Source organism: Heteronotia binoei, chromosome 20, assembly GCF_032191835.1.
Source record: "Heteronotia binoei isolate CCM8104 ecotype False Entrance Well chromosome 20, APGP_CSIRO_Hbin_v1, whole genome shotgun sequence".
Taxonomy (NCBI): Eukaryota; Metazoa; Chordata; class Lepidosauria; order Squamata; family Gekkonidae; genus Heteronotia; species Heteronotia binoei.
In genome coordinates this window covers 34024942-34048558 of record NC_083242.1, presented here as the reverse complement: position 1 = coordinate 34048558, position 23617 = coordinate 34024942, and the positions used below count along the sequence as shown (strand labels likewise).

At 50.5% G+C, this 23617-nt stretch overlaps 1 protein-coding gene across 1 annotated transcript in view; it reads left to right on the top strand.

Moving 5' to 3' along the window:
• Positions 1–23617, top strand: part of TOM1L2 (target of myb1 like 2 membrane trafficking protein) — a 67991-nt gene that overhangs the window by 8361 nt on the left and 36013 nt on the right. Inside the window, 7 exon segments of the mRNA XM_060260849.1 lie at positions 6947–7035; positions 9646–9723; positions 10023–10094; positions 10096–10173; positions 15425–15559; positions 17305–17463; positions 19197–19313. Of these exon segments, the coding sequence (XP_060116832.1) occupies positions 6947–7035; positions 9646–9723; positions 10023–10094; positions 10096–10173; positions 15425–15559; positions 17305–17463; positions 19197–19313 (728 nt within the window).

Here is a 23617-nt window from a genome sequence, read left to right as displayed (position 1 = left end):
TCGCAAGAGCCGGGGTACATGCCGCTCTGTTGGGGCTTGTGCCCATTTCACCTGCCCTAGTGAAACTGGGCAATATCGGCCGTGCAGTTTGGGTGACACGCTGGCATCGTTTGGCCCAGACGTGTCAGAAGCTGGGGCATTCTGAGCTGCTCCTCTTTCCCCAAGCTTCATTCGGCAAAGGGAGTGGGCGCTGATTGTCACGGACGGCATTCAGCTCCTCAAAGAAGAGATCCAGTGTTACGGGTGGTGAGCTGTAGAAGGAGGCCAGCCGTTTTGTCACTGGGTGTTTAAGTTGGCCTTTGACTTGGCCTTTGACTTACCGCTAGCCTTTCACTAAGCGGCTAGAGACGGCAAGGAATGAGAACAGAGTTGACATTCTTGCTTAGAGTCTGATTCCTCCCCCCCCCCCCGAAAAAATGATGACCTCGAATAAGGGTCACCATCTGTTAAAGGGAGAGATTCCCACGATTTTGTGGAATGTTTTACGATTCAGGATTGTTAAAAGTTGCAGGGCAGGGGCGTCGAACTCACTTGTCACGAGGGCCGAATCTGACATAAGTGAGACTTTGTTGGGCCAGGCCATGTCGGGCCGGGCCGTGTGTGTACCTATTTAAAATTAGGTAGCAGAGATACAAATTTTTATAAAGAACACAAACACAAATATATATTTTTAAAAAAAACACATTTAAGCATGCTTAAAACGTTAGCACACATTGCATTTCTCCCATGGGATCCAGGGAACTGGGCAAAGGAAGCTCTGGCTCTTTCCTTCCTTCCCCAGGGGACTGGGAGGAGGAGCCTCAGCAAATGGAAGAAAGAGGCTTGGCTCAGTAGCTTTGCTGCGCAATTGAGAGAGCCTGGCAAAGCACGCTATTCCTCCCCCCGTTCCTCCCCAAAGGAGGAGCCTTGGCCAATCGAGAAGATAGAGGTTTTGCTCTGTTGCTCTTGTGAAACTGAGCAAGTGTTGCAAAGCAAGCTGTTATGCAGAAGGAAGCAGGATATAAGGAGAAGGAAGCCCCAGAGGACAGCCGGTTGTTCAGGGGGCCTGATAGGAGCCCCCCAGGGACCTAATTTGGCCCCTGAACTGCATGTTTGACACCCCTGTGTGTAGTGTACTCTGTGTTACGTTGTAAGTGCCCTGGTCCCATCCACTTAGGAGTAGACGGCTGGCAGAAAAAATTCTCTGCAGTGTTCTCAGGTTTGGATAAAACCAGAAAAGCATTCATTTCTCCTTGCATTGTTCTTCAGGGAACATTTTCTCCCAGTTACTCGACTGCGGAGAAAACTTCTCTGTGCTGTGAATACTGGGATGTTTGCTTAGTATAGGAGAGTTTTGCTCAGTCGTAGAAGCGTGATCCTGAGTGCGGTAACTAAATCTCCCAAGAAGTGTATTGCCCAAAAGGTAAACTACTACTGTCCCCGCACGTTCCCCAGAGGGTACTTAGATCTGGATTCCAAAACCTATTAGCAGTCCCTGGGCTGATGGAGGCTATACTAAAGACCACCAGAGAGAGAGCCTTCTCGGTAGCAGCCCCCTACTGATGGAACCAACTGCCGGAGGAAACGAGGGCCTTGCGGGACCTCGCGCAGTTCCGCAAGGCTTGTAAGACCACTCGCTTCCAGTTGGCCTTTAACTGACGCTGAGCCTTGTACTGTAGGGGAGGGACGGTGGCTCAGTGGTAGATCATCTGCTTGGTAAGCAGGAGATCCCAGGTTCAATCCCCGGCATCTCCAACTCAAAAGGGCCCAGGCAAGTAGGTGTGAAAAACCTCAGCTCGAGACCTTGGAGAGCCATGAATGGTCGAGCGTCTGCTTGATAAGCAGAAGGTCCCAGGTTCAATGCCCAGCATCTCCAACTAAAAAGGGTCCAGGCAAGTAGGTGTGAAAAACCTCAGCTCGAGACCTTGGAGAGCCATGAATGGTCGAGCGTCTGCTTGATAAGCAGAAGGTCCCAGGTTCAATGCCCAGCATCTCCAACTAAAAAGGGTCCAGGCAAGTAGGCGTGAAAAACCTCAGCTTGGGACTCTGGAGAGCCATGAATGGTCGAGCGTCTGCTTGATAAGCAGAAGGTCCCAGGTTCAATGCCCAGCATCTCCAACTAAAAAGGGTCCAGGCAAGTAGGCGTGAAAAACCTCAGCTCGAGACCCTGGAGAGCCGCTGCCAGTCTGAGTAGACGATACTGACTTTGATGGACCAAGCGGGGTCTGATTCAGTAGAAGGCAGCTTCATAGGGGCATATGTAGGGAAAATTTAGAAATACTGTTGCCACTGAAACTATATAACACCAAGGATGTTGTTTTGACCCCACTGTTTTGACTGCTTAATTATTGAATGTTAAATTTTATCATATTGCTGTGGATTTTAATTGTCCGCTGTGGTTTTATGTGGTGAGCCGCCCTGAGCCTGCCTCGGCGGGGAGGGCGGGATATAAAACAAGAAAAGGAAAGCAAAGCAAGTAGGCCCAAGATTTCAGGTTTTCACAGCTGGTAACATCATTAGGGTTTGTAGAATCTTTCGGGATCAAGTGCCGTGTTCTACTGGAGAAAGTTTTCCTTCCAGACGTTTCGTTGTCAGCTGCAGAGAACATCCTCAGTGGCGGCTGCAACGCCACTGAGGATGTTCTCCGCAGCTGAGAACGAAACTTCTGGAAGGAAAACTTTCTCCAGTAGAACACGGCACTTGATCCCGAAAGATTCTACAAACCCTAATCAAGTAGATCCAGTTCACACTCCGGTTGCAGTCGAAAGAAACCTGATCTAAAGAGCGCTTTCCTTGTCACAAATGGCCAGCATCATGTGTTGTGGGAGTTTGAGGGCCTTGTCTCCACAGGAGAGACCTGCAGAGATATGTGTCTCCATGGAAGGCCATGTGAGGGAAGTGAGAGGACAAAGTAGGTGGAGGGGGGAGAGAGGAGGAGAGAAAGAGAGAGGCTCCAAGGTTAACGCAAATGAGATAACACCTGCGCACACTTAGTCCCCACAATGTCTAGGCATCCTGAGCGGCTCATTTCAGCAGTAAAGGATTCTTGGGTACTTATAAGGGGGAGAAATTCATGCTTAAATTTAAGAGGCCCCTAGATATTTTTAAGGCAGCCGCTTAAAGGCAGTACTGCAGTCCGAGCTCTTTGCTCACGACCTGAGTTCGATCCCGGCGGAAGCTGGGTTCAGGTAGCCAGCTCCAGGTCGACTCAGCCTTTCATCCTTCTAAGGTCAGTCAAATGAGTACCCAGCTTGCTGGGGGGGAAAGAGTAGATGACCGGGGAAGGCAAGGGCAAACCACCCCGGAAAAAGTCTCCCGTGAAAACGTCGCGATGCAACGTCACCCCGGCGTTGGAAACGACTGGTGCTTGCACAGGGGACTCCTTTTGCCTTTACATATTATTATGGCAGAGGTTGTCGCGATCTTTTGGCCTCCCAATCTGCTATTTTATCAGTCCTACTCTTCCCTTCTCCCATACCCATTCCGCAAACATAGGTGCATGCAAATGATATGCTTGCTAGGAGTTGCCAACCCAGGTTTGGGGAATTCCTGGAGATTCAGGGGGTGGAACCTTGAGAAGGAAGGTATTTGGGGAGGAGAGGGGGGCTCAACAGAGAGGTGAGGTCATACAGTTTTCCTCCCAAGGCAGCCATTTCCTTTGGGGGTGGGGGAAGGGGGTTGAGTTGCCCACAGATCAATTGTAATTCTGGGAGATCTCCAGGTCACCACTGGAGGGTGGCAAGCCTAATGCTTGCCCACCTTTGCTTGCTTTTGGCATAGTGGTTACATACACGGACTCTTATCTGGCAGAACTGGGTTAGATTCCCCACTCCTCCACATGAAGCCAGCTGGGTGACCTAGGGTCAGTAAGGGAGCCAGTTTGGTGTAGTGGTGAAGTGCACGGACTCTTATCTGGGAGAACCGGGTTTGATACCCCTGAATTTGCAGCTGCTGGAATGGCCTCGGGTTAGCCAGAGCTCTGGCAGGAGTTGTCCTTGAAAGGGCAGCTGCTTGTAAGAGCTCTCTCAGCCCCACCCACCTCACAGGGTGTCTGTTGGGGGGGGGGTGAGGCAAAGGAGATTGTGAGCCATTCTGAGATTCAGGGTGGAGGGCAGGGTATAAATCCAATATCATTATCTTCTTCTTCATAACTTTCTCAGAGTTGTTCTGCTCTAGAACAGTTCTCTCAGAGATCTCTCAGCCCCACCTACCTCACAGGGTGTCTATTGTGAGGAGGGGAAGGGAAATGGGATTGTGAGCTGCTGGGCAGGGTATAAATCCAATCTCCTCCTCTTCTCCTTCTTCTTCTCCTCCTCCTCCTCCTCCTCCTCCTTCTTCTTCTTCCAAAAAGAGGTTTTGAAAGTGGGTTACGTTTCTGCATTCCCCCCAAACTTCTTTTCCTTAAGAGAGATCTCAAAAATGTCAAGACAGTGTGCATTTGCAATAAAAAAGGCCAACGCCATGCTGGGAATTATTAGGAAGGGAATTGAAAACAAATCAGCCAGTATCATCATGCCCCTGTATAAATCGATGGTACGGTCTCATTTGGAGTACTGTGTGCAGTTCTGGTCGCCGCACCTCAAAAAGGATATTATAGCATTGGAGAAAGTCCAGAAAAGGGCAACTAGAATGATTAAAGGGCTGGAGCACTTTCCCTATGAAGAAAGGTTGAAACAGTTGGGACTCTTTAGCTTGGAGAAACGTCGACTGCAGGGTGACATGATAGAGGTTTACAAGATAATGCATGGGATGGAGAAAGTAGAGAAAGAAGTACTTTTCTCCCTTTCTCACAATACAAGAACTCGTGGGCATTCGATGAAATTGCTGAGCAGACAGGTTTAAAACGGATAAAAGGAAGTACTTCTTCACCCAAAGGGTGATTAACATGTGGAATTCACTGCCACAGGAGGTGGTGGCGGCCACAAGCATAGCCACCTTCAAGAGGGGTTTAGATAAAAATATGGAGCAGAGGTCCATCAGTGGCTATTAGCCACAGTGTGTGTATATATATATAACATTTTTTTGCCACTGTGTGACACAGAGTTTTGGACTGGATGGGCCACTGGCCTGATCCAACAGGGCTTCTCTTACGTTCTTCTGTGACACAGAGTGTTGGACTGGATGGGCCACTGGCCTGATCCAACAGGGCTTCTCTTATGTTCTTCTGTGACACAGAGTGTTGGACTGGATGGGCCACTGGCCTGATCCAACAGGGCTTCTCTTATGTTCTTAAGGGTCTTCAGACTGACAAGGGGTTGGTGGCTGCTGTTTCCTGCTTTAGAATTGCTAGGCATTTCTTTCTGGGGCAGGAGTTCTGGGACTCACTTTACAGGGATTCTCTTGTCTGGCGTTTCTACGGCTGTGCTGGGGCGAGATGCAATTATTTGGCCGTTACATTCATTGACGGCTCTTTGGAGGCTCTGCGAAATCAGGACAATCGTTTGATTTAGGCGTATTGCGTCGATCGGAGCCCCGGGTGTCTGCAGTTGAGGCCCGGCGACCTTCCCTAATTGCGGGCGGGGGCGGGGGCTGCGTATGCGAGGTTGTTAATGGAGCAGCATCGTGTTCACATGAAAATTTAATTGCGAGCGCAAATTGTCTTTAGGTAAGCATCCCTGCCGATGAAACCATCTCAGAGGAGAGTTCAGGAAAAGCCAAAGCGTTTGATTTTTTTTTAAAAAAAATCGTAAATTATTGTACCCTACAGTTGTCTGTGTTAAAAATATAAAGTTAAATAAAAACAACCAAGCTATTAAAATTCGGGGGGGGGGGTGTTGTCTGAAGTGCTGTACCAGCCCCGCTTCGCTTCTGACATCTGATGAAAGGCTTATGGCAAACCCCGCAAGGGACTTTCCAGGCAAGCAAGAAGCCATTGCCTTCTTCTACAGAGTTTGCCATTGCCTTCCTCTGGAAAGTCTTCCTTGGTGGTCTCCCTTCCAAGTACCAACCTCACTTAGCTTCTGACCTCTGATGAGAGCCTTGTGGCAAACTCAGCAGGGGTTTTTCAGGGCTAGCGAGAGGCAGAGGTAGTTGGCCTTTGCCTTCCTCTGCAGAGTCTTCCTTGGTGGTCTCCCTTCCAAATACCAACCCCGCTTAGCTTCTGACATCTGGTGAGAGGCTTATGGCAAACACCCAGCCAGGGGCTTTCCAGGCAAGTGAGAGGCCATTGCCTTCTTCTGCAGAGTTTGCCATTGCAGAGTTTGCCCTTTCCTTCCTCTGCAGAGTCTTCCTTGGTGATCCCCAACCCCCGGGCCGTGGACCAGTCCCGGGTCGTGGCCTCTTAGCAACCGGTCCATGAGTTGTATAATTATTTCATTATATATTACAGTGTCTAATAATAAGACGACAATGTTGGATTTATATCCTGCCCTCCACTCCGAATCTCATAGTGGCTCACAATCTCCTTTATCTTCCTCCCCCACCACAGACACCCTGTGAGGTAGGTGGGGCTGAGAGAGCTCTTACTGCAGCTGCCCTTTCAAGGCTGACCCAAGGCCATTCCAGCAGCTGCAAGTAGAGGAGTGGGGAATCAAACCCGGTTCTCTCAGATAAGATTGCTCTGGCTGACCCAAGGCCATTCCAGCAGCTGCAAGTGGAGGAGTGGGAAATCAAACCTGGTTCTCCCAGATAAGAGAGCTATGGCTTTCCCAAGGCCATTCCAGCAGCTGCAAGTGGAGGAGAGGGGAATCAAACCCGGTTCTCCCAGATAAGAGTCTGCGCACTTAACCACTACACCAAAATAAAGTGCACAATTGTATCATCCGAAAACCATTGCCCCCACCTCCCGGTCCGTGGAAAAATTGTCTTCCACAAAACTGGTCCCTGGTGCCAGAAAGTTTGGGGACCGCTGCTCTAGAGCGCAGCCTCACGCTTTGGTGGCCTCGTATCAGTCTCTGGAACCCACATTGGCCTTTAATCCACAAGTGAATTAGCAAACTTCTGCCTCTCCCCCCCCCTTTCTTTACAGAAAAGGCCACAGATGGCTCCCTGCAGAGCGAAGACTGGACGCTGAACATGGAAATCTGCGATATCATCAATGAAACAGAAGAAGGGTAAGTATTTTTTTAAAGGTTGCAATGGCATTTTATTGTATTTTTAAAAGCTCTGATACAAACAAAGGAAGGGTAAGAATTAAAATGATGTTAGAACGTATTAGAATGATGTTTAAAAAAGTAAATTAGGTGGACAAGAACTAGCAAATCCATGTCATTTTGTTTTTACCTCGACTTCCAGCAACGGCAATTAACAGGCAACTTTTATTACTTTTTATTGCTATCCCGACCAAATGGTCTTCCAGTTTATCACACTATTCCGCCATTTGATCCTAACTTGGTATCAGTTTGCTCTCTCTTTTTTTTTATATTGAATTTATATCTCACCCTCCACTCCGAAGAGTCTCAGAGCGGCTCACAATCTCCTTTACCTTCCTCTCCCACAACAGACACCCTGTGAGGTGGGTGGGGCTGGAGAGGGCTCTCACAGCAGCTGCCCTTTCAAGGACAGAGTCTCAGAGAGGCTCACAATCTCCTTTCCCTTCCTCCCCCACAACAGACACCCTGTGAGGTGGGTGGGGCTGGAGAGGGCTCTCACAGCAGCTGCCCTTTCAAGGACAGAGTCTCAGTGGCCTACAATCTCCTTTCCCTTCCTCCCCCACAACAGACACCCTGTGAGGTGGGTGGGGCTGGAGAGGGCTCTCACAGCAGCTGCCTTTTCAAGGACAGAGTCTCAGAACGGCTCACAATCTCCTTTACCTTCCTCTCCCACAACAGACACCCTGTGAGGTGGGTGGGGCTGGAGAGGGCTCTCACAGCAGCTCCCTTTCAAGGACAACCTCTGCCAGAGCTACTATGGCTGACCCAAGGCCATGCTAGCAGGTGCAAGTGGAGGAGTGGGGCATCAAACCCGGTTCTCCCAGATAAGAGTCCGCACACTTAACCACTACACCAAACTGTCTCTCCAATGTGAAAAGCCACCAACTACATGTGTTTCAGCCCACTGTCCCCTGTCCCCTCATCTAAAGAAGTCTGCCTGCATACGAAAGCTGATATTCTGAATACAACTTTGTTGGTCTTAAAGGTGCAACTGGGCTCCTACTTTTCTATTAAAAACGCTGGCCGGGGTCTTGGTTTGGATGCTCTGAGTCCGTGTCAGGTTGGGCCTCTTTTTGGTCTTTGGAGGTCCAGAGGAGAGGGCGGTTTTCAAACATACCAGCTTCGCGGAATGGTGTTTTGGGTTGCCCAGCTGGCCTGAGTTTCCCATCATTGCGTTTTGCCCCATCTCATAGCTGAGCAAGAGACTCCCTCTTGAGGGTGATGGAGCGGAATGTTGGGCTACATCTGAATCCTTCCCGAGACTTTCAGTTTGTCATTAGTTGACTGGGTCGTTCTGCTTTTTGTTTGACGTTTCCCAGGCTTCCAGCCCCCTCCCTCCCTCCCTCTGTGTTTCCCTCCTGACGGCCTTCTCTTTTGCACAGTGGTCGTGATACAGCTGTCTTGTTTTCCTGCTGCCGTCTTTGCTTTCGTTCTGCTTTAGTTGTTTGAAACGCCGTTACAATGGCGAGATTTGTAAGGACGTCAGAGAAGCCACGATGGATCAGGCCAGTGGCCCATCCGGTGCAAAGGGAGTGCTTTTCTCTCTTTCTCATAATACGAGAACTCGTGGACCCTCAGTGAAATTGCTGAGCTGTCGGGTTAGAACGGATAAAAAGAAGTCCTTCTTCACCCAGAGGGTGATTAGCACATGGAATGCACTGCCACAGGAGGTGGTGGGAGTTAAAAGCACAGACAGCTTCAAGAGGGGATTGGATAAGCTTATGGAGCAGAGGTCCATCAGTGGCTATTAGCCACAGTGTATTGTTGGAATTCTCTGTCCGGGGCAGTGATGCTCTGTATTCTTGGCTTGGGGGGGCCACAGTGGAGGACTTCTAGTGTCCTGGCCTCACAGGTGGACCTCCTGATGGCACTTGGTTATTTTGGCCACTGTGTGACACGGAGTGTTGGACTGGATGGCCATTGGCATGATCCAACATGGCTTCTCTTATGTTCTTATGTACTTTATATTCCCACTAGAAGCTTTGACCAGCTTTCAACAACTTAATCAGAGCACGGCAGGATTTCAATTCTTTGCACACAGTTAAGTTACAATTTTCCAAAAGTTTGGCAATGTGCTCATAGATCATTGGGAAATAATCTATGAACACACTGCAAGACTTTTGGGAATTAACTGTGTTAGGGGGAGTTGTTCTACCATTCTGCCGCAAAAGCCCTCTGTCAATGCTGATTGGCTAGTGCCAGTTCACCATCGAGATGTCTTCCCAAGCCCAATCCTTGGAGTAGTTTTTCAGCAATTTTGAAAAACGTTCTGTGTTGTTGCTGTTCTGTAACGAGGTGAAGGATGCTCGTATATCCACATAAATATGAGCATCTCTTTTGTCTCTTTTGGCATTACTGCTCAGTCGCTACTTCCTCTTACCGTTGTGTGTGGAAACTTTTGTGTCCCAGTTTTTGAGAACCATTCGTGCATGCAATCTGTCGGATTTCAAACACTGTGGTTCAAAACAGTGCTCTAAAGCCAGGCCTGCAGTACTGAGATGGGAGTGGGGGGGGGGGTGGGTGACATTTCTGGCTGTCTCCTAATCTCTGCCACTATTTTTGTCCCTCCCATCAGCCCAAGGATGCCATCCGAGCGCTCAAGAAGAGGCTGAATGGGAACAAGAACTACAGAGAAGTGATGCTGGCTCTAACGGTGAGTGGAAACGGGTGGTTAAAGGGACAGTGTGCAGGTTTCTGGGCCAGATCTGGCCCCCAACGGTGGTGTTGTCCAGGTCCCTGGCATGTCTGGAAGGATACAGAGAAGATGATGGCAAAAACCTGGTCTAGCTGGCCATTTCAGGAGACATGGGCTAAAGCCTGCCGCCCTTCAGGTGCTTCCCCAAGCGGAGCCATTCCCAGGAAATGAGTTACTAACCAGGGAAGTAAGCTGGGCTACCAAGCTAGTTGCACTCCGCCTGTGACGTGGTTCTCTCTCCACCCCCCCCCCCATAGGTACTGGAAACTTGCGTGAAGAACTGTGGCCATCGCTTTCACGTCCTGGTAGCCAACCGTGACTTCATAGACGGGGGTCCTGGTGAAACTCATCTCTCCTAAGAACAACCCTCCCACCATCGTTCAGGATAAAGTCCTTGCCCTAATTCAGGTCTGTAGGTGGGCCTCCCTCCCTCCCTCCCTCCCTCCCTCCCTTCCTCCTTCCTTCCTTCCTTCCTTCCTCCTTCCTTCCTTCACTTCCTTCCTTCCTTCCTTCCTTCCTTCCTTCCTTCCTTCCTTCCTTCCTTCCTTCCTTCCTTCCTCCTTCCTTCCTTCCCTCCCTCCCTCCCTCCCTCCCTCCCCTCCCTCCCTTCCTTCCTTCCTTCCTTCACTTCCTTCCTTCCTCACCTCCCTCCCCTCCCTTCACCCCTCCCTCCCTCCCTCCCTTCCTCCCTCCCTCCCTCCCTCCCTCCCTCCCTCCCTTCCTTCCTTCCTTCCTTCCTTCCTTCCTTCCTTCCTTCCTTCCTTCCTTCCTTCCTTCCTTCCTTCCTTCCTTCCTTCCTTCCTTCCTTCCTTCCTTCTGGTGCTGTGCTCTGAAAATGTTGTTCAACTGTTGGTTTTCAGACTACGATTAGTTTTGGTGCGAAACCTTATTGGGTTTTCCTTATTTTGAAAAAAGGGGGGGGCATTGGTCTACCAATAAATGAGACTTTGCGGTTTGGCTTTCGTTTAATTCACACTGCGTTTTTTTTGTTTCACGTTTTACTTGCTGGTCCAGTGAAGTGAACTTACTTTACAAACCTTTTCTAGCTTAGGTTTGCCTTAGAGGACGGCTAGCGCCCTATTTAGAGAGGGGGTCGTGGCTCTGTAGCAGAGCCACTGCTTGGCATGCAGAAGGTCCCAGGTTCAATCCCCGGCATCTCCAGTTAAAAAGGACCAGGCAGGAGGTGATGGGAAAGACCTTGACCTGAGACCCTGGCTCAGTGGCAGAGCCTCTGCCTGGCATGCAGAAGGTCCCCGGTTCAATCCCCGGCATCTCCAGTTAAAAAGGATCAGGCAGGAGGTGATGGGAAAGACCTTGACCTGAGACCCTGGCTCAGTGGCAGAGCCTCTGCCTGGCATGCAGAAGGTCCCAGGTTCAATCCCCGGCATCTCCAGTTAAAAAGGACCAGGCAGGAGGGGATGGGAAAGACCTTGACCTGAGACCCTGGCTCAGTGGCAGAGCCTCTGCCTGGCATGCAGAAGGTCCCAGGTTTCAATCCCGGCATCTCCAGTTAAAAAGGATCAGGCAGGAGGTGATGGGAAAGACCTTGACCTGAGACCCTGGCTCATGTGGCAGAGCCTCTGCCTGGCATGCAGAAGGTCCCAGGTTCAATCCCCGGCATCTCCAGTTAAAAAGGATCAGGCAGGAGGTGATGGGAAAGACCTTGACCTGAGACCCTGGCTCAGTGGCAGAGCCTCTGCCTGGCATGCAGAAGGTCCCAGGTTCAATCCCCGGCATCTCCAGTTAAAAAGGACAGGCAGGATGGGATGGAAAGACCTTGACCTGAGACCCTGGCTCAGTGGCAGAGCCTCTGCCTGGCATGCAGAAGGGTCCCAGGTTCAATCCCCCGGCATCTCCAGTTAAAAAGGACCAGGCAGGAGGGTGATGGGAAAGACCTTGACCTGAGACCCTGGCTCAGTGGCAGAGCCTCTGCCTGGCATGCAGAAGGTCCCAGGTTCAATCCCCGGCATCTCCAGTTAAAAAGGACCAGGCAGGAGGGGATGGGAAAGACCTTGACCTGAGACCCTGGCTCAGTGGCAGAGCCTCTGCCTGGCATGCAGAAGGTCCCCGGTTCAATCCCCGGCATCTCCAGTTAAAAGGATCAGGCAGGAGGTGATGGGAAAGACCTTGACCTGAGACCCTGGCTCAGTGGCAGAGCCTCTGCCTGGCATGCAGAAGGTCCCAGGTTCAATCCCCGGCATCTCCAGTTAAAAAGGACCAGGCAGGAGGGGATGGGAAAGACCTTGACCTGAGACCCTGGCTCAGTGGCAGAGCCTCTGCCTGGCATGCAGAAGGTCCCAGGTTCAATCCCCGGCATCTCCAGTTAAAAAGGATCAGGCAGGAGGTGATGGGAAAGACCTTGACCTGAGAACCTGGCTCAGTGGCAGAGCCTCTGCCTGGCATGCAGAAGGTCCCAGGTTCAATCCCCGGCATCTCCAGTTAAAAAGGACCAGGCAGGAGGTGATGGGAAAGACCTTGACCTGAGACCCTGGCTCAGTGGCAGAGCCTCTGCCTGGCATGCAGAAGGTCCCCGGTTCAATCCCCGGCATCTCCAGTTAAAAAGGACCAGGCAGGAGGTGATGGGAAAGACCTTGACCTGAGACCCTGGCTCAGTGGCAGAGCCTCTGCCTGGCATGCAGAAGGTCCCCGGTTCAATCCCTGGCACCTCCGGTTGAAAGGACCAAGCAGGAGGTGATAGGAAAGATGTCAGCCTGAGACCATGGAGAGCTGCTGCCAGTCTGAGTAGATGACACTGACCTCGAATGACCAAAGTTCGGATCCAGTATAAGGCAGCTTTGAACGTTCATTTATTTGTTAAAAAATTGTGTCCCATTTTTCCTCTTGGTTCAAGGTGGCTAACAACAACAGTGGAAAATATTTCCAGTTAAAACCGCACATAACATAACCAATCTCTCATATATATGAACACATGAAGCTTCCTTCTACTGAATCAGATCCTCGGTCCATCGAAGTCATGTCTTGTCTACTCAGACTGGCAGCCGCTCTCCAGGGTCAAGCTGAGGTTTTTCATGCCTATCTGCCTGGACCTTTTTTTAGTTGGAGATGCCAGGGACTGAACCTGGGCCCTTCTGCTTACCAAGCCGATGCTCTACCACTGAGCCACCGTCCCTCTCACTGTCGCTCTCCCTCTCTCCTCTTGAAAAGATGCCTTCAAACTTGTCAGAAGCTCTAGTGGACAGCCTTGCAGCACCTCTGGAAGATCTCTAAGCAGGGCCCCCCCCCCCTCACCTCATTAGGGAGCCCCTCCCACTGAGCCGGAGCCACGATGGAAAAGGCCGCGGCTCTGGTCCTTGCCAGATGGGCCACACTAAGTGGGGGGACAGCCAACCGAGGGCTGCCCGAAGATCATAGTCGGCACCAATGTTCCCTCTAAGTCGCAGTCTTGTGAGCGGAAATTTTACTTTGTGAGCCACTGGCGTGAAAGTAGTGAGCTACTGCCTGAATCAGTGTGCTCTGGGGCCGTCCTTCCTGAGCGAAGACAAAAACGTGTGAGTCGGAGGCTAAAAATCTGTGCGCTCAGCTCACACCAACTCAGCTTAGAGGGAACACTGGTTGGCACCCAGGGACTTAGGGAAGGAGACAGTCCTTCAACTATATTTCATCCTGGCCTTTAAAATAAGAGATCGATCGAGATGGGTGGCCATGTTAGCCTGTGTGTGGCAGTAGAGCAGAGCAGGAGACCAGCGTCGCCAAGTCAGTCAGTCGGTTTATTTACGGTCACGGACCATAGTAAAAAAACGACAAGATTGTAAAAGCTTCAACGCAGAAGATAAAATCTATACTACAACAAGTATTGAGATGGACAATTGTCTTAGTATGTTCGGTGTAAAAAAATTACATCACGACACAAGTTAAAACCTGGCTGCCGATAACTTACCGAGTCCAGTACAAGGTGCTGGTTATTACCTTTAAAGTCCTATATGGCCTAGGACCTGCCTACCTGAAGGACCGTCTCTCCCCACATGTTCCCCAGAGAGTACTGAGATCGGGAACTCAAAACCTCCTGGTTATCCCCGGGCCAAAAGAAGCCCGTTTAAAATCCACCAGGGACCGGGCCTTTTCTGTTATGGCCCCTTCCTGGTGGAACCAGCTGCCGGAAGAGGTGAGGGCCCTGCGGGACCTTGCTCAGTTCCGCAGGGCCTGTAAGACAACCCTCTTCCGGCTGGCCTATGACTAACTGGCACAAGAAACTAACTTCTGCTGTTCTTAATGCTTAAATGTTTTAAATGTTTTAACTATTTTACTGTTTAAATGTTTATGTTAGATTCTACGTTGTAAGCCGCCCTGAGCCACTCGCTGGGAAGGGCGGGATATAAATTATAAAATAAATAAACCGAAAAACTTAAAACTAAGAAGCAGCAAAACGAGTCTTTCGGACGCTACAACAGACAGCGCAGAACTTAGCAACAGCTTCGGAAACGAGCTGGTTTTCATCCGAAAGCGTGAGACCGAGGCATTCTGATTCCAGCAGCCCAGGATGTGCCCTTAATATAGGCTCTATACATTTTGCACGGGCCTCTTTATACCAGGAACACTTCAGAATTATGTGCGTAGTGGATCCAACTTCCCCTAAGCCACAGTGGCAAAGCCTTTGCGCAAAAGGGATCCCCTTGTACCTGCCCTCGAGATCTGCCGAGGGAAGTGCCGAGCATCTGGCCAGAGTAAAAGCTTTTCTGGATTTATGGACATCTAGGTGGTAGCAGGAGTCCCGTGGCACCTTCAAGACTAACAGAATCTGTGGCAGGCTAGGATGAGCTTTCGTGAGTCACTCACGAAAGCTCCTCGCCTGCCACAGTTCTTGTTAGTCTCGAAGGTGATACTGGACTCCGTTTTGGCTGTCCGTCTGTAAACAAGGGCAGAACTCAGAGACACAGATCAAGCCGCGTCTGGCCGCACTCTGCAAATATGGGGAACCCCCCCCCCCTCGCAAGAGTTTTCAAAGTTAGAGCTAGACTGCTTTCGGGGAACGCTTCGTTCCTGTTCAGGCCCGCTTTTAACGGCCAAGGTTGAGCACGGCTGGGACTCCTAGCCTGTTTGCTTTAGTTTTGAAATTGTCGGTTCCCCTCCCCCCCCCCCCCTTGTTTTATCACTTGGCCCGAGTCCTTGGCTAAGAAGAGAAACTGCTGTTAGACATAACAAGAAGAAGTTGCCGATGATTATATTGTTGAATTTTAGTGGCTAGCGCTTAACTCTGATGGTAGTTCTCACGCTTAAGAAAAGAACAATAAGGTCAGAGCTGCTGAAGGGTTTGGGGGACTCCTGATGGAAGACTGCATGATTTTGCGAAGGCCTCTTAACTGTCCCGCATAATTTGTTGAGGAGCCCCGTGGCGCAGAGTGGTAAAGCTGCAGTCCTGCAGTCCGAGCTCTCTGCTCACGACCTGAGCTCGATCCTGGAGGAAGCTGGGTTCAGGTAGCCGGCTCCAGGTTGACTCGGCCTTCCATCTTTCTGAGGTGGGTCAAATGAATCCCCAGCTCGCTGGGGGGGAAAGCGTAGATGACTGGGGAAGGCAAGGGCAAACCACCCCGTAAAAAGTCTGCCATGAAAACGTGATGCGACGTCGCTCTAGAGATTGGTGCTTGCACAGGGGACCGCCTAGACCTTTTTATATTTGGTTGTGTGTGTGGTTTTTTTTTAGGCCTGGGCCGATGCCTTTCGGAGCAGCCCAGACTTAACCGGAGTGGTGCATATTTACGAAGAACTCAAAAGGAAAGGAGTGGAATTTCCGATGGCTGACCTCGACGCTCTGTCTCCGATACACACCCCTCAGAGAGTGAGTGTGGTCGGGTTTGGCGTGTTTGGAAGTTATGGGAATGGCTAGAGAATTCCCTGCTCCCACTGTTTACCTCGGGGCGGAGACCGGTGACACCAGTGGCTTGCCTTTGAAAGGTCTTTTGCGGTTCATTCTTGAGTGATCCAACAAGGGAAAACCGGAGAGCAGAGCCCAGATGTACGTCATACGCTTCATGGCGGTGATGCCTAAAACCCAAAAGAAACGACTCTGTGCTTTCCAAAAGACAGGCAGGATAAAAGAAAATTCCCTATTTACGTTTGTTTTTTTGCGCAGGAACACACAGGAATGTAGTTCCAGCTGCCTTGACGTCAAGAGGTGCGGCCTAATATGCAAATGAGAACTCATTTGCATATTAGGCCACACACCCCTGACACCAAGCCAGCTGGAACTGCATTCCTGCATTCTACAGAAAAGCCCTGTGTGAAACAGTGGTGGTGTCAGGGGGTTTGGCCTAATATACAAATGAGTTCCTGCTGGGCTTCTTCTATGAAAAAAGCTCTGGTTACCTATGACTATGCAGCTTCGTGCAGACATAATCAACTTCCCCTAAAAAAAACCCCCAGTGGGTTCTGCTCTGTAGCTCAGGGGTGGCCAAACTTGATTCATGTAAGAGGCACATAGAATACACAGATGTTTCAGAGCAGGGAGGGAGGGAGGGAGGAAGGATGGAAGGGAGGGAGGAGGGAAGGAAGGAAGGGAGGATGGAAGGAAAGGAGGCAGGAGACAGAAAAGAGACAGAAGAAAGAAAAACAATGGAAGGAAGGATTGGGGAAGGGAGGGAGGAAGGAAGGATGGAAGGAAGGGGGGAAGGGAGGAGGGAAGGAAAGGAGGCAGGAGACAGAAAAGAGACAGAAGAAAGAAAAGCAATGGAAGGAAGGATTGGGGAAGGGAGGGAGGAAGGAAGGATGGAAGGAAGGAGGGAAGGAAGGAAGGGAGAATGGAAGGAAAGGAGGGAGGAGACAGAAAAAAGAAAAGCAATGGAAGGAAGGATTGGGGGAGGGAGGGAGGAAGGATGGGAGGAAGGAAGGAAGGATGGGAGGGAGGAAGGAGGGAGGGAAGGAAGGAAAGCAGGGAGGAAGGATGGTTAGATGGAAGGAAGGAGGGAGGTGACAGAAAAGAAAAAAGGAAAAGAAAAAAGATGGAAGGAAGGTGGCAGGAAGGAAGGAAGGTGGATGGATGGGGAGAGAGAAATGGCAAGAAAGCAACTTTAACTTTAAATGCGTTTGCCAAGCTGCTGGCTGGCTTGGCTTGGAGAAGTGACTGAAAGAGAGAAAGGCCTCCCTGGACGGCTGGATCTCGTCAGGTTCTGGGAGCCAAACAGGGCCAGTGCTGCCTAGTACTTGGGTGGGAGACGGGCAAGGAAATTCCTCCGAACATCTCTTGCCTTGCAAGCCCATAGGTCAGTTACAGCTTGATAGCACTTCCCGCTGCCAAAGCAACTGTAGAACATCTGCAGCTGTCGCAGGCAGCGTTCCCTCTAAGCTGCGGAGTCCTGTGAGCAGAAATTCTACTTTGTGAGTTACTGGCCTTAAAGCTGCGAGCTGCTGCATCAACGCGTGTGCTCTGGGGCTCTCCTTCCTGAGCCGAGACAAAAACGTGCGAGCTGGAGGCTCAAAATCTGTGAGCTAGCTCACACTAACTCAGCTCAGAGGGAACACTGCTCACAGGAGGGGCGTGCCCCGCATCACAACGCTGCCTCCCTTTCCCTCTTTTCTCCCTTGCAGAGCGTCCCCGAAGTCGACCCAGCAGCCGTCATGCACAAGTCCCAATCTCAGCCCAGGGTGAGCGCCAGCCCCTACCCGTCGCCTCCCCCGACAGCCTACCCGGCCCCGCAGGCTCCGCCTCTGAACATGAGCGGCCCCATCACTGCAAATACCGAACAGGTATCGCAGGTGGAGGGGGAAGAGAGACCTTGCGGGAGCCTCTCTCTCTCTCTCTCTCTCTCTCTTTCTCTCTTTTTTAAACTGCACGTGAGACTTCAGAAACAAGCTTCCTTTTTGGGGGGGGGAACAAAATCCAAATGCCCTCCCCAGAAACATCAGGGCCCTGAGGGACCTGCCACGGTTCCGCAGGGCCTGTAAGACCGAATTATTCAAACTCGCCTTTAACGGTTAGGGGGAGGGGGCTCTTGCCTTCAGCATCGACAGTCTCACTGAACTAATAGAATGGAAATCAGAAGCTTGCCCTCATGGATTTTTTAATATGTATGGAGATGTTTCTTTAATGTATTTAATTTGAATATGTTTGTAAATTGCTAATGTTTATAAACTGCGGTTAGCCGCCCTGAGCCTGTCGAGGGAGCGCGGGACACTCTCTCCCAACAAAAATAAAAATATGGAGCAGAGGTCCATCAGTGGCTATTAGCCACAGTGTGTGCGTGTATATATATATATATATATATATATATATATATATATATATATATATATATATATATATATATATATATATATATATATATATATATGGGCCATTGGCCTGATCCAACATGGCTTCTCTTACGTGAAACAGAGTGTTGGACAGGGTGGGCCATTGGCCTGATCCAACATGGCTTCTCTTATGTTCTTAAGTGACACAGAGTGTTGGACTGGATGGGCCATTGGCCTGATCCAACATGGCTTCTCTTATGTTCTCAAGTGACACAGAGTGTTGGAGTGGATGGGCCATTGGCCTGATCCAACATGGCTTCTCTTATGTGACACAGAGTGTTGGACTGGATGGGCCATTGGCCTGATCCAACATGGCTTCTCTTATGTGACACAGAGTGTTGGACTGGATGGGCCATTGGCCTGATCCAACATGGCTTCTCTTATGTTCTCAAGTGACACAGAGTGTTGGAGTGGATGGGCCATTGGCCTGATCCAACATGGCTTCTCTTATGTTCTTAAGTGACACAGAGTGTTGGACTGGATGGGCCATTGGCCTGATCCAACATGGCTTCTCTTATGTTCTTATGTGACCGAGAGTATTGGACTGGATGGGCCTCTGGCCTGATCCAACATGGCTTCTCTTATGTGACACAGAGTGTTGGACTGCATGAGCCATTGACCTGATCCAACATGGCTTCTTTTATGTTCTTATGTGTGACACAGAGTGTTGGACTGGAGGGGCCACAGGCCTGATCCAACATGGCTTCTCTTATGTGACACAGAGTGTTGGACTGGATGGGCCATTGCCCTGATCCAACATGGCTTCTCTTATGTTCTTATGTGACACAGAGTGTTGGACTGGATGGGCCACTGGCCTGATCCAACATGGCTTCTCTTATGTGACACAGAGTGTTGGACTGGATGGGCCATTGGCCTGATCCAACATGGCTTCTCTTATGTTCTTCTGTGACACAGAGTGTTGGACTGGATGGGCCATTGGCCTGATCCAACATGGCTTCTCTTATGTTCTCAAGTGACACAGAGTGTTGGAGTGGATGGGCCATTGGCCTGATCCAACATGGCTTCTCTTATGTTCTTAAGTGACACTGAGTGTTGGACTGGATGGGCCATTGGACTGATCCAACGTGGCTTCTCTTATGTTCTTCTGTGACACAGAGTGTTGGACTGGATGGGCCATTGGCCTGATCCAACATGGCTCCTCTTATGTTCTTATGTTCTTATGACAGGTTGCACGGCTGCGCAACGAACTGGACGTTGTTCGCGGGAACACCAAAGTGATGTCGGAGATGCTCACGGAAATGGTGCCCGGCCAGGAAGACCCTTCAGACCTTGAGTTACTGCAGGCAAGTCAACGGGGCGAGATTTTCACGTTCGGTTTCAGTGCAATCCTGAGCAGGCGGAGTCAGAATCCTGCTCGTGTCTCTTCGGTGGGTGTTAGCAATGCCACCCTCCCGTCTCCAGACTATGGAGATTGGTTCCCCTGGAGAAAATGGATGCTTTGGATCCCTTTTTGCTTTACAAGGGTTTGTGGCTCAGTGGCAGAGACTCTGCTTGGCATGCAGAAGGTCCCAGGTTCAATCCCCAGTTTCTCCAGTTAAAAGGACCAGGCAGGGCATTTTCCGGCATCTCCGGTTAAAATGGCCAGGCAGGAGGTGGATGGGAAAACACCTGGAGAGCCACTTGCCTGAGACACCTGGAGAGTCAATAAAAGACATTGCTGACAGCGGGTCTGATTCTGTGTAAGGCAGGGGTGGCCAAATTTGCTTAATGTAAAAGCCCCATTGAATAAATGTGAGATGTTTGAGAGCCGCAGGACATGAATGTCAGATGTTTGAGAGCCACAAGATGGATGGGAGGGAGGGAGGGAGGAAATAAGGATAAACATCTGGAGCAGAGGTCCATCAGTGGCTATTAGCCGCAGTGTATTGTCGGAACACTTTGTCTGGGGCAGTGATGCCCTGTATTCTTGGTGCTTGGGAGGGCAACAGTGGGAGGGCTTCTAGTGTTCAGGCCCCACTGATGGACTTCCTGATGACACCTGGGTTTTTTGGCCACTGTGTGACACAGAGTGTTGGACTGTATGGGCCATTGGCCTGATCCAACATGGCTTCTCTTGTGTTCTTATGTCTGGGGCAGTGATGCTCTGTATTCTTGGTTCTTGGGAGAGCAACAGTGGGAGGGCTTCTAGTGTCCTGGCCCCACTGATGGACCTCCTGATGGCACCTGGGTTTTTGGCCCTTGTGTGACACAGAGTGTTGGACTGGATGGGCCATTGGCCTGATCCAACATGGCTTCTCTTATGTTCTTATGTGACACAGAGTGTTGGACTGGATGGGCCATTGGCCTGATCCAACATGGTTTCTGTTATGTTCTTATTTGACACAGAGTGTTGGACTGGAGGGGCCATAGGCCTCATCCAATATGGCTTCTCTTATGTTCTTATGTGACACAGAGTGTTGGACTGGATGGGCCATTGGCCTGTTCCAATATGGCTTCTGTAATGTTCTTCTGTGACACAGAGTGTTGGACTGGATGGGCCATTGGCCTGCTCCAACATGGCTTCTCTTATGTTCTTATTTGACACAGAGTGTTGGACTGGATGGGCCATTGGCCTGTTCCAATATGGCTTCTCTAATGTTCTTCTGTGACACAGAGTGTTGGAGTGGATGGGCCATTGGCCTGATCCAACATGGCTTCTCTTATGCTCTTATGTGACACAGAGTGTTGGAGTGGATGGGCCATTGGCCTGATCCAACATGGCTTCTCTTATGTTCTTATGTGACCCAGAGTATTGGACTGGATGGGCCATTGGCCTGATCCAACATGGCTTCTCTTATGCTCTTATGTGACAGAGTGTTGGACTGGATGGGCCATTGGCCTGCTCAAGCATGGCTTCTCTTATGTTCTTATGTGACACAGAGTGTTGGAGTGGATGGGCCATTGGCCTGATCCAACATGGCTTCTCTTATGTTCTTATGTGACCCAGAGTATTGGACTGGATGGGCCATTGGCCTGATCCAACATGGCTTCTCTTATGTTCTTATGTGACCCAGAGTATTGGACTGGATGGGCCATTGGCCTGCTCAAACATGGCTTCTCTTATGTTCTAGCACGAGAGGATGTGACCAGCCCATGGCCACCCTGCAGGCTTCCATGGCAGAGCAGGGATTTGAACCTGGGTCCTCCAGATTTGACTCCGGGCCTCTAAACACTGCGCCACGCTGGGTCTCTTTTCCTTTTCTCTGAGTGGGTGGGCCTGAATTATCCCAAGGTGCTGCCCCCTACCTGCAGCCTGAAGTGATGCAACTATACATCATTACTAGGTCTGATGACTCAGTGAATCCCAGTGTCTTCGTGGGCAGAAGAAGAGATTGGATTTATACCCCGCCCTTCACTCAGAAGTCTCAGAGCGGCTTACAAATCTCCTTTCCCTAACGCTTCCCACAACAGACACCCTTGGAGGTAAATGGGGCTGAAAGAAAAGAAGAAGACCGCAGGTTTAAACCCCGCCCTTCTCTCTGAATCAGAGTCTCAGAGCGGCTCACAATCTCCTTTATCTCCTTCCCCCACAACAGGCACCCTGTGAGGTGGGTGGGGCTGAGAGAGCTCTCCCAGAAGCTGCCCTTTCAAGGACAACTCCTACGAGAGCTATGGCTAATCCAAGGCCATTCAAGCAGGTGCAAGTGGAGGAGCGGGGAATCAAACCTGATTCTCCTTGATAAGAGTCTGCACACTTAACCCCAACACCAAACTGGTTCTAAGCCCCGAGCCTCTAAACCCAGGTTCTGGGGCTTTCACCCACTTCTGTAACTGATCCCAGCAGGCAGTATCGGAGAGCTCCTCCTTCCTGGCCCACGTTTCTTTTCCCCGCAGCCCTGTTTGTACGCCTCTTGCAGCATAGCCTCTCCCGAGCGCTGTCGTCTCCAAAACCGCACGGTGAACCTCCACAATTCAATCCGGTCCGGACCTGTCTCTCACAAAGGACGGTGTCTTCTGCAGCGCCCGGGGCTTGCTCCTGACGCGCTTCTTTTGTGGTCGCAGCAGGTAAAAAAAAAAAGCAGGCGAAAAGACTGCTGTTTTTTCGGAGCATTTGCCTTTGACCCCGAGCGCTTGCCGTTGACGTTCCTGTTTCCCGGTATGATGTCTGTTGTCCCTGGCTCTCAACCTTTGGTTTCCCTCCGGGCCGTTTCCCACCCCTTGGGGTTTAAACCGCTAGGCCTCTCTTCCAAAACGGGTGAATAACAGCTCTGATAACAGCAGGCGGGGCAGGCCACTGTAACCTCCGGAATCCTCCAGAGGCCCGTTTCTGTGACAATCTACGGCACAGCGGCTGTGCGTTTGGGCACACAATCCCGATTCTCTTCCTTTGCCCTTAATGCATCTAGCATTCTGCTGGAATTCGTTTTGCTTTTCAGCAGGCCTCATTTCGAGCTGGAGCTCACAGGAGTGGAACTCCAGAATCTCTAAATTTTATTGTGCTCTTTTTTTCTTACCCCCTCCAAAAAAACCCCCTTGCTTCTGGGCTCCATTGTTCAACCCCCCCTGTGAGAATGTTTCTGGGCTCTAAGGTCTGATGAACTTTCTAATATTTTCCCCCACCAAAAAGGGGGAAATAATCAAAACATATCAAACAGACAGATGGAAATCTTCTCATGGAGAGCCAGTTTGGTGTAGTGGTTAAGTGAGCGGACTCTTATCTGGGAGAACCGGGTTTGATTCCCCACTCCTCCACTTGCAGCTGCTGGAATGGCCTTGGGTCAGCCATAGCTCTGGCAGAGGTTGTCCTTGAAAGGGCAGCTGCTGGCAGAGCCCTCTCAGCTCCACCCACCTCACAGGGTGTCTGTTGTGGGGGAGGAAGGTAAAGGAGATTGTGAGCTGCTCTGAGACTCTTCGGAGTGGAGGGCGGAATATAAATCCAATATCTTCTACCTCACAGGTTGTCTGTTGTGGGGGGGAAGGGAAAGGAGATTGTGAGCCGCTCTGAGACTCTTCGGAGTGGAGGGCGGGATATAAGTCCAATATCTTCATCTACCTCACAGGGTGTCTGTTGTGGGGGAGGAAGGTAAAGGAGGTTGTGAGCCGCTCTGAGACTCTTCGGAGTGGAGGGCAGGATATAAATCCAATATCTTCATCTACCTCACAGGGTATCTGTTGTGGGGGAGGAAGGGAAAGGAGATTGTGAGCCGCTGTGAGACTCTTCGGAGTGGAGGGCGGGATATAAATCCAATATCTTCATCTACCTCACACGGTGTCTGTTGTGGGGGAGGAAGGTAAAGAAGGTTGTGAGCCGCTCTGAGACTCTTCGGAGTGGAGGGCAGGATATAAATCCAATATCTTCATCTACCTCACAGGGTGTCTGTTGTGGGGGAGGAAGGTAAAGGAAGTTGTGAGCCGCTCTGAGACTCTTCGGAGTGGAGGGCGGGATATAAATCCAATATCTTCATCTACCTCACAGGGTGTCTGTTGTGGGGGAGGAAGGGAAAGGAGATTGTGAGCCACTCTGAGACTCTTCGGAGTGGAGGGCGGGATATAAATCCAATATCTTCATCTACCTCACAGGGTGTCTGTTGTGGGGGAGGAAGGTAAAGAAGGTTGTGAGCCACTCTGAGACTCTTCGGAGTGGAGGGCGGGATATAAATCCAATATC